Source organism: Dermacentor variabilis, chromosome 6, assembly GCF_050947875.1.
Source record: "Dermacentor variabilis isolate Ectoservices chromosome 6, ASM5094787v1, whole genome shotgun sequence".
NCBI lineage: Eukaryota > Metazoa > Arthropoda > Arachnida > Ixodida > Ixodidae > Dermacentor > Dermacentor variabilis.
This window is the reverse complement of record NC_134573.1, coordinates 158,517,814-158,528,268: the sequence shown is the minus strand read 5'-3', so window position 1 is coordinate 158,528,268 and position 10,455 is coordinate 158,517,814. Positions and strand designations below refer to the sequence as shown.

General features: G+C 49.5%; 1 protein-coding gene across 1 annotated transcript; it reads right to left on the bottom strand.

Annotated features, from left to right (window-relative positions):
• Nucleotides 1–251: 251 nt before the first annotated feature.
• On the bottom strand, nucleotides 252–10,203 carry LOC142585561 (uncharacterized). Its single transcript, XM_075696402.1, has 2 exons — nucleotides 10,066–10,203; nucleotides 252–7,779 (listed from the first exon to the last, which is right to left on the bottom strand). Exon 2 carries the CDS (start codon nucleotides 7,733–7,735, stop codon nucleotides 494–496), a length of 7,242 nt encoding a protein of 2,413 aa, XP_075552517.1. The 5' UTR covers nucleotides 7,736–7,779; nucleotides 10,066–10,203; the 3' UTR covers nucleotides 252–493.
• Nucleotides 10,204–10,455: the final 252 nt, after the last annotated feature.

Below are 10,455 nucleotides of genomic sequence, written 5' to 3'. Positions count from 1 at the left end.
ATCGAAACTACGCACGAACTGTGAGATGGAGACGCACAAATAATAAAACTGCAAGTGAAAATGTTTCGGAATATGCTTACCGTAACGTACATTAGGACGCCTCCCCTTCGCATAGAAGGCATAGAAGCATTACAATGTCACCGTTACTAGCCGCGTATATAAAGAATATTGCGCATCGGTTATATAATTTTCTAAAAGATGGGCAAAGCACTAAAAACCAAATAACAACAATAATAAACGGAACACATTCAGAACACAAGAAATCCACAAAGCTTTGTTTTGTGACATAAGAAAAATGTATACTCATGACATCAACACAATAGCGCTAACTTGTAAATGTGTTCTGCTTACGCAGTCGATAGACATTTCGCCACTTTGGCCCTACAAAGCGTTTATAGCGTTCCTTGGGACCGTCCATAAAATGGTGCCAAGATACACACGTCATTTAACATTATAATCACAAAGGTAAGCGCAACATTCATACGACACACTCTCAGTCCTGCACCTCCTCATAACTTCCCTTCATCTCTCTTAACATCGACTCTAACTTCCAATGGTCTTTTGTCTGACGAGCCGACAACATCCGTGGGTCGGTGTTTCGCAAGCCTGAGTAGAAGCTGTTCACCCGCCTCACCTCCTTTCTCGCAGCGACAAGTTTGTCTACCCTGGTATGATACCTGCTGGTGATGCCTTGCACGTCGGCCTCAAAGTCCTCCCGGATCCTTCGCTCCCGTCTTCTCCAGTACGGCGAGTTCTCGGACTTCGTCCTGTCCCTTGAGCGTTTACTCGGTGAGCGGTCGTTGTCGCTGTGAGAAAGACGGCGCTGTCTGTTGACCCGACTCCTCGTGCAAGAGTCGTCGTCGCCCTGGCTTTCGGAAGACCAGCGGCGCCCTCTGGACCGCCTCCTGGGCGAGGAGTCGCTGGGGCTTCCGGGGGAATCGCGCCGTCCTCTCCTGCGTCTCCTTGGCGATGAATCACTGTCGTCTTCTGAGGTATGGCGGCATCCTCCGTTGCGACTCATGCTTTGAGATCGATGGCGGAATACTTCCTTGCGTGAGCCATCGGTTCCATCTTCGGAAGAGCGGCGCCATCGCGTCCTGCGCCTCTTCGAGGACGAGTCACTACTTCCTCCAGAAGTCTGGCAACGTCCCCTTCGGCGCCCTCGTGGAAAGTAGTCACTAGTGTCTTCAAAAGGATGGCGTCGCCTTCTTCCGGACCTCCCGGGTGACGAGTCATTTTCATCTTCAGAAGAACAGCGAGACCGGCTCCTGCGTCTTCTCGCCGAACAGCCGCTATAGCTTTCAGATGAACTGCGCCGTCTTCGACTGCGCCTCTTCCGAGAAGAGTCGCTTCGGTCTCCGGAAGATTGGCGTCGGTATCTCCCGGGTCTCGTAGGTGAAGAGCCACTGTGGTCTCCTGCTGAGTGACGCCGTCTTTCGCTTCTCTTGTGTTTACGGACTTCGCGTAGGCAGCGATTAAGCTTATCTTCAGCTTTCGCCATTTCGCGATCCCTGCTCTTCTTGACGTCTTCGATTTTCTTGTCAATGATGTCAGTGTCTAATCGCTGACGCTTGGCGTCGTCAGATCGAGAGCCGGAGCTGCACGATGCTTTACGCTTGCGTTGGTGTCGAGACGACGGAAGCACACAACGCTTGAGGCCCAGCAAGCGTGGCCGATAGTGAAAAAGAGTGAGGTCCTTTTGAGGATCTGGAATTCTCTTGCTGTGCCAGACTCTGAGGACAGCCCTGTATCGTTCGTCATCGGACCTGAGTCGACGTACTGATTCCCATTGCGGATTGTTGTTGTCCCTGTTTTCCGCTGGGTCGTCGCTTATGAGCGGAGGTCGTTTATTGGGTCTTGGAGGTGCGGTTGTTTCTGGTCGTACTGGTTTTTTAATGGCAGCGATGGTCCTCTTGGAGCGTCTGCGCAAATGATTCTGCAGAGGGCGTTTTCGTTGAAGCTTTTGTTTGCGTTCTTTTTTTATCTTAGGCACGTGAGGCAATTCATCTTGAACCTTCGCTGCCTTGCCGTCGCCTGAAAGACGTTCCGGACACGGCGATAGCCGAGGCAAGGTTAAGGAAGGATGTTCAGAGACGGTTTTCTTGCCACCACTTATATTGGATTTTGCAAAAGGTGGGGCGGCAGGTGGAGCTGTGTGGTCGAGGCACGATTCAACTGTGTCGTTTTGGCTTGGTCTAGTCAGATAAATTGGCAATGACAAGGGAATCAACATGTCAGCGTCATATTCAAAATCGCGTTTCTTGTCTTCTTTTAATGGCGCTACTAAAGTTGAGGATGCAGAAAAGCCATTTTCTTGGTTATCTTCACGGTCAGGTAGGTCAGTTGCGGAACATGCAGGTTGCGTATAATATGGCTCAAAATGCCTACTGCTTGGCGAAGTCAGGGAAACTGGCAACAACAATGGAATCAAAATGTCAGCGTCATACTGGAGATCGTCTTTGTTGTCCATTTTTAACGCCGGTGCCGATGCCAAGGATGTAGCATTGTCATTTTCTTGATTATCTTGATGGTCAAATAGATCAGTTCTGGAAGATAAAGGTTGGGCATAACCCGGCTCAGAATGCGTAGCTGCCGCGGCGTCTTCAGTTCCAACTGCACTCTCTTCGCTGATGTCCGCTTCTTTCGAAGTCTGGGCTTCTGGTATTTCGTGTCTAGGTAGCCCTGAAAGTGGTGAAGAAGAAAGAGTACCCGCGGTGCTATCTTCAGAATCAGATGCAGATTGTGTAGATGACGATGAAGAATACGACTGTGTAGAGGACGACGACGAACAAGAACTCGTGGTTTCGTCGTTGGCGTCAGTCGTCGTACTATCGCTCCCCGTTGATGTATCCTCGGACTCACATTTCTCAGCTTCGTTCAATCCTGATGCCAGAAATGGTGACGTATTCGATTCGTCGCTGGCAGAGTCGGCTGTCTCACCTTCGCTCATTGTGGGCGCTGATATGGATGATAAAGGAAGGAAAGCTTCTGGGTCGTACTCAGGGTCTGCATACACGCCTTCACATGCTGCTGCTTTGGGAAGGAGGGCCAAAGAAAGAACATTTTCGCTTTCGCTATCGGAGCGAATCTCGCCGTCGCTTAGCAACGTTAGCAGTGGCCGTGACGGTGAACGTGAGGTTACGGAACCACTGTGAGAAGGAGGACAGTAATCAACGATTGGCAAAAAAGACGTCGTCTTGATCCATTCAAGGACGTCCATGGCGAGCTGCTTTACTGGCTTGGGTGGCCACGCTGCAGGCTCAGACGCTGAGGGCTGTGGAGTGGCCTTGATATTAGGAGGTAGCGATTCACGGAGCAGTGTCCTGGACGAGTCGTCTTCGTAAAGTTTTGAAGCGTCTCTACGATCTTCAGGAAAAGGCAGGTCGGAACGTGGGTTGTTCTGACTAATGCTCTTAGATGTACTTATTTCAGTGACACCAACTGGGACTGGCATCGATTCTCGTGAAATATCATCCTCGGAGACGTGACGCTGAGCTTCAGTACACGCAACAAGTAACGATTCAGTATTATGTTTAGGCGATGCGACATTCTGATTTCGAGTAGCAGTGCTAAGTGTACCATTGTCTTGCGAGTTGTCTTCTGTAACGAGAACGACTTCATCTACCTCTTTTGTGTGCAGGTCGTATTCAGCTAGATTAGCCGATGAGTTGGAATTAACTCCATTAAAAAGCTTTATGTAGCTGTCGCAAACTATCAATGAAGAAGGTAGGGCTGCAGATAAGTTATTCCCCAGAGTGCTACTACCTCCACAGTAGTCAGTATCGTCAGCCACGACAGGCGTAGTGTCACGTGAAACAACGGCTTCGGAAACCTCAAGTGGCGTGTGCGTATGTGTAAGCGGCGATTCAGCACTATTTTTAGGTGATGGTGCACCTTGATTTCGGACCACAGAGCTCGGTGTAGTATTGTCTTGAGGTGTCTCTTCGGTAGCGAGGACTTTGCTCACCTCTTCAATTGCTCGATCAGCGGATAAGTATAAGGCAACTCCTAATACCGAAGGCAGGGCAGAAGGTAAGTCATTCTCACGCGTGCTTTCAGTTCCAATGAATTCATTATCTTTAGACGTGACCGGTACCGTGTCATGTGAAACACCATCCTCGGATACGTCACGCCGTACTTGAGTGCACACGAGTAGCGATTCAGGATTATATCGAGCTAACTTATTTTGATTTCCAATCGCGATGCTCTGTGTATCATCCTCTTGAGATGTGCCTTCCGTAAGGAGAGCGACTTCACCTGCCTCTTTAATCCGATGGTCGTATTGAGCTTGATCAGCTGAAGAGTGAGAATAAACTCCGCCACAAATTTTATCGGAGCTGTCACGGGCTCCGGACACTAAAGAAGGCGGGGATGATGACAATTTGTTCTCACGAGTGCTATTAGCTCCACTTGTGTCAGTGTCAGCAGCTTTGAAAGCGTCAAGTAGTATCTGCGTGCATGGTAGCAGCGATTCCTGATTACCTTTAGGTAGCGGTATATTCCCATTTCCAATCGCAGAGCTGAGTGTATCATTGTCTTGATATCCGTCTTTCGTAAGGAGGACGACATTACCTGTCTCTCTAATCAATTGATCAGCCGAATCAACTTCTGATAATGAAGGCATGACAGAATATAAAGTGGTCCTTGCTTCACTGAATTCAGCATCATTAGAGGTGACTGCCATCGTGTCATGTGAAACATCATCCTCGGAGACATCACGTTGTACTTGAGTGCAAGCAACAAGTTGCGATTCAGGAATAAATTGAGGTGGCAATATACTTTGTTTTCTAATCTCAGTGCTCAGTGTATCATCGTTTTGAGACGTGTCTTCCGCCACCATAAAGAAATGATCTGCCTCTTGAAGGTGTGGGTCATATTGAGCTTGATCAGCCGAGGAGCGAGAACTAACTTCATGACAATTCTGAGTACAGGTGTCACCAGCTTCTGACAATGAAGAAAGCAGGGTTGAAGATAAATCATTCTGGCAAGCGCTCTTTGCACCACTAAATTCGGTATCACCAATCGTGATCGCCAACGTGTCACAAGAAACATCTTCGGAGGCTTCGCGCCGTACTTCAGTGCATGCAACAAGTAGCGATTCAGGATTACGTTTAGGTGATAGCACACTTTGTTTTGTCATCGCTGTGCTTAGTGGGTCCTCATCTTGAGACGCGTCTTCCGCAATGAGAACGACTTCATCTTTGTCTTTATTCTGTTGGTTGTATGCAGCTCCATCAGCCGATGACGTCAAATCAACTTCACGAAAAATCTCTGAACAGACGTCATGAGCTGCTGACACTGAAAAGCCCAGGACTGAAGTTGGGGTATTCTCACAAATGCTCTTAGCTTCACTTGTTTCAGTATCATCAACCATGACCGGCATCGTGTCGTGTGAAACATCATCCTCGGAGGGCTCAGCTCCTATTCGCGCCCCGGCAACCGGCTGAGATTCAGGTCTGCGTTGAGGAGAGGACAGAGTTTGAATCGCTGAGCTCAGTGTGCCATAGTCCTGAGATTCGTCTTCCGCAACGAGAACGTGTTCAGCTGCTTCTTGACTCTCGAGATCATATTCAGCATTATCCTCGGAGGGCTCAGCTCCTATTCGCGCCCCGGCAACCGGCTGAGATTCAGGTCTGCGTTGAGGAGAGGACAGAGTTTGAATCGCTGAGCTCAGTGTGCCATAGTCCTGAGATTCGTCTTCCGCAACGAGAACGTGCTCAGCTGCTTCTTTAATCTCGAGATCATATTCAGCTTGATTATCAGCGCAGTTTGAATCATCTCGACGAGCAAACTCAATACGACTGTCATGAGCTCCTGGCAACGAGCCTACAATGTAGACTGTACCATTGTAGTCTTCTTCGCTCTCCAAACCTCTCGCCCAACATTCATTAGACCTTTCAGGCGCTGGAGAGACCGTCATTGTGTAAGATGTATCTTTGTACTTTTCCTCCTCGTCGTTGTGCGATTGGGCAGCTTGAATGTGCAGGGATTTCTGTGATAATGACTGATTGCGGTCTTCAATCGCAGCATTCGGGGCTTGGTCATCTCGAAAGCCTTGTTCGGTAGCGCTATTGGCTCCGGATACTTTCTCGATATTTGGCTCAAGTTCAAGCTGACTGGTCGAGAAAAGGGACTCAATTTCACGAAAGCGCTCAGCGTAACCGTAGCGCATTCGTGGCAACGAGGTAACCGCACTGCCTGCACCGTCCTCGTCATCTCTGTCGCCTGAACATACGGCCGAACAATTGCTATCTGTTACTGTTGCTGGGCAGATTCTCTCAGAAGAAGGCGTGCCTGTGTGCCCGTCCTCCTTATGGTCGCTTGCGATTATAACTGGCTCAGCAGTACGTGATAGCGATTCCTGACGGCAGAACGCAACCGCAACGTCCAGGGTTTCGCCTTTTTCGGGCGTGTTATCCAGAATCTGAATGCACTCGGTTCCGTTCTCACCCAGTTGTTCATTTTGAGGGTCATATGCCGATAAGCTCAAATCACCTTCTAGAGAGGGCTCGGGGGCACTGTCATGGACGTCTGGTGACGAGGCAACCGTGATGCACTCACCGTCGAAATAGCTCCGAGGGGGCTCAGGGCAACTGTCACAGACTTCTGGCGCTGGCGATGGAGCACCCGGGAAGCGCACACCCTCCAAACAGCTATTTTCGTTGTGTAAAGCGCCAGTCGAACGATGGAGAGCCTTTACAGGTGCCGGAAAGAGCGCCTCGGTGGAACATGCGGCCCTGTACTCTTCACCGTCGTAATGCGCACGGCAGCCTGCCGTAAGCACCGACTCACGAGCGTGTGTTGGCGGTCCATCGACGAATTCTTCGTTTCCAAGCCTACTGTTTCGTGTTTCCTCGTCTGGAGACTTCTTTTCCGTAGCGGAAGCGGCTTCAAGTTCATCCGCACTCACTACCTCGTATTCGAACTCGTACACCGATACTTTCGGTTTCTCTGCACCTGTCTCCTCGACTGAAGCGTTGCGAGCTTTCGGGAATAAAGAGGCGATTGCGCTGCGCACACTTGGGACGTTATCTTGCCCGTCTATCACAAGGATAAAACTGTAAGCTTTTCTTCGAGCAGCCGAGGAGGTCGCTTCAGTGGAGCATCCGCCCGCACATTTTTCTTCCGCAGGGATGTGCTCACTAGCGCCTGCGACAAGCAAAGCGTTAAGGACATGCGATGGCATGCCATCGGTACTGTCTTCGTTCCTCACTGCATTGCTCAAGTCGCTACAGATCTCGTCATTTTCGGGGGACGGATTAGTTTCAATCGCTTTGTCATCCTGTGGCTCGTGTTCGAGCTGGCGTGTATCTGCGTACGCTTCCTCGTCGTCGAGGCAGACGCTCCGTTCGGTCCGGCTGTCCTTTTCCAGAGAATCGTCCGTAGACTCGAGGCTGTCCGACTCTGAATCGTAGTCACCTCGGAAGGTAGGACCCAGGTACTCGAGGCTTATCTCTTCGTTGCCCTCAAAGTAGAGCCCGTAAATCGAGCGGCAGCGCGTAGGTCGCGCGTCTTGCCCCAACTTAACCGGAGTGGAATGCCGAGGAGGTTCTGACGCGTCCCGAGAGAGGGCGTTCTCGCGCCGTTCCAAAATTTCATCCGAGAGCGGGAGGAACGAAGAGGAATCGTTGTCGGCAGCGACTTCGTTCTCTGCGCTACACTCGCTAGGGCAGCCGAATGCGCTGAGCAGTTCGCTGAGAATTACGTCCGTGTATGGAGGCCCGAAGTCTTCCATCTCAGGCTGGTCTTTTTCTGGCTTCCGAGGTTCAATCCGCCTACCTGCAAGGCGAGAAAAATGCCGAGAGAGAGAGAAAGAAAGGGTAAACGTAGCGCTCTGCACGCAGAGCTCACAGACGGCGTGAGTGAAACGTGAAGCGTGCTACTACAGTCAAACCCAATTATACCGATTCCTGTTAAACTACGTGCATGCATTAATATGCAGAACGTATTCGGAACACTGCGAAGCTGTAGTCAGAATGCGCATCAAAATGTGCGGTTAGATCGAACGCAAAACCGCCGTCCACACTCGATATACAACCAACTAGCGCGCACCACCAAAGGAGAAATAACGAGTTATTGGCTTCCTTCCTCACGTGCGCAATGACTTTATATACGACGAAGCAGCTGCGATCCAAGACGTGCCATTCTTAGACCGGCACGAAAAAAAAAAAAAGAAAGAATGCAGATCCAGCACACATCTTGGAATCCATGTGAAGCGAAGCTTCTGTGAAGCGGTTAATGAAATGTAATCAATTTGCTCGCTTCATTCCAGCGTGTCTGTGGAAGCGAAATCGGCGCGAGCATGTCCCGCACCCGCGCTACTCAATGCGACAACTCTTACTCTGCCTTGTATTTTCTAGTTTCTTTTTCATTATTGTAAACGTACCACCCACTTCTTCGTGCCACTGCGCGGCTCCTTACAGGCCGCGTAGTGCCTCCTGTCGAAAGCCATTGCAAGCCCTACATGGCGTGTTATAGCTTTTTAAGGGGCCAGAAATTTTAGCGCACCCGTGTAAGTCGTGTCTGCGTTAGTCAGGTCCACGTATAGTCGGAACACCGTCCGAGAAGCTCCAACGCAACGCTAGACCTGGATATCGCAGTCAGAGCGTCGCCATTTAGGCGAAACTGTCAATTTTTTTTTCAGCTAAACGAAAATGCAGAAACAAGGAAACCTCCGCAGCTGACTGAAAGTGTGTATTCAACAGAACTCAATAACTATATAGTGAATTCGACCATAAGCTGTATCACACAGAAATGAGGAATCACATCCCCCCATTACCCAGTGAAATGTAAGAATACCCCAGACAACCGTGCATTTCCGGTAAATTGACACTCGCCGTCACCATCATTTGATAGAGAAGTAATAGGAGCCGTTTACAGTAAAACACTAATCATGCTACTTTAAGAATGACACTTTGATACTCTACATGTAAAATAAAAGTCCAACTATTGAACGGTAACCTTGAAGTTATAGTAGCGAAAAACCACCTCGGGACCTTTGACCAAAGCGCAAGTTTGCCACCGAATCGCAAAGCACGTTCGCAGAGCAGTGAAAACAAGGGCGCAGGGGTGTTCTCCTAACTAGAGGTGGGAAACGAAGTTCTGGGCGACCAACATAACACAAAAGGAGTAGTATCTACGCAAGAGACATCGAAGAGATACAATGACTACTGCAAGACGAGCTAATATGTACGAGTGACGCATAGCGGCTCAAAACACGAACGAAACTTGATATCCCAAATTTCTGGGTACGATAGCACTTTGTGTTGCCTGGAAAGCATGGCCTCTTTACTTAGAAATGGCAGCTCCGACGGCCCTAATCCGTGCAACGTAGAACAATGGAAATGTGTCTTGCAAGCACAGCGGCTGCGAATGCAAAGTTTACTTTAGGTGCGCGGATCCACTAGCAAAGAACTTCATCAATCTTTGACAACAGTTAGGACGGGAGGAGACTTTGTTCTAATAAGTACGTTCACACAAAAACTATACCGTATCTGAGTAGCTCCTTGCAACACTGCAGAAGCTACATGCATTATAGCCACTAGGAAGAAGGCCGAGTGCCCCTCGAGATGTGCTCATCGCGCCGCGTCGTCTGCTCAGCATCTGCTTGCCATCATGTCGGTACAAGCTCCAGGGTTGGTGGATTAACGCAAAAAATGTTTTGACTCCGGAACCATAAGCAGCGTTTACATGCATGCATTCCCTTTAGTTACCTTGCAGGCTCCTTAGCAAGTAGTAAGGGCGAATGGCTTTATAAATGTTTACCTGCGCCACAGCGTCTGCACGGCGTCTACTTGGCGTTGGCTCGCTACCGTCATCACGTCCCAGGCTAGAGCGGGGTAGTAAAGTAATGATGCAATGAACAATTAAGATTTTATAGAGTTCCGCATCGTCAACGCATCCCCAGTCCTAATGCTGCGGCACCATCTGCTAACTAAAAATCGAACCAGTTTTACGGCTCGGCGCCGTGTCTGTAGTCGGAACAGCGTGAAAAGAAACAGCTGATGTCAATAATCGCGACAAAACATACCTAATGCTTTGACCTCAGCTTGAGATGAAACTTACCGATGACGAATTTTGCAGCTTGCTTCTTTCTGACAGAGTGCAGAACCTGTAACAAGCGCGAATTTTGATCGAAGAGGGTGGTTCGCGCTGTATGGACATTGTCATGTTGCTTGGCGATCACGGTCACGACTTACTGAACTCCAGACCTGCACAGATCTCCGTGCTCCAGCACGCCTGGTCTAATTCACCACCCCTTTTGCCGCTAGGGGTAGAACGGACCAGCGGAGTGGCGCTAGTGTATGAAACTCTATGGCGCTAGTTACAACCTGTTCGCTGTCGTCTGCTTCTGCGATCTGTTCCAGCGCTGGTGCCGCTATTTCGGCATGTCTTTAGACGTCTGTTTAGGCGATCGAAAGATTATGAAAAACGCTGTTTATCACATCGTACGTA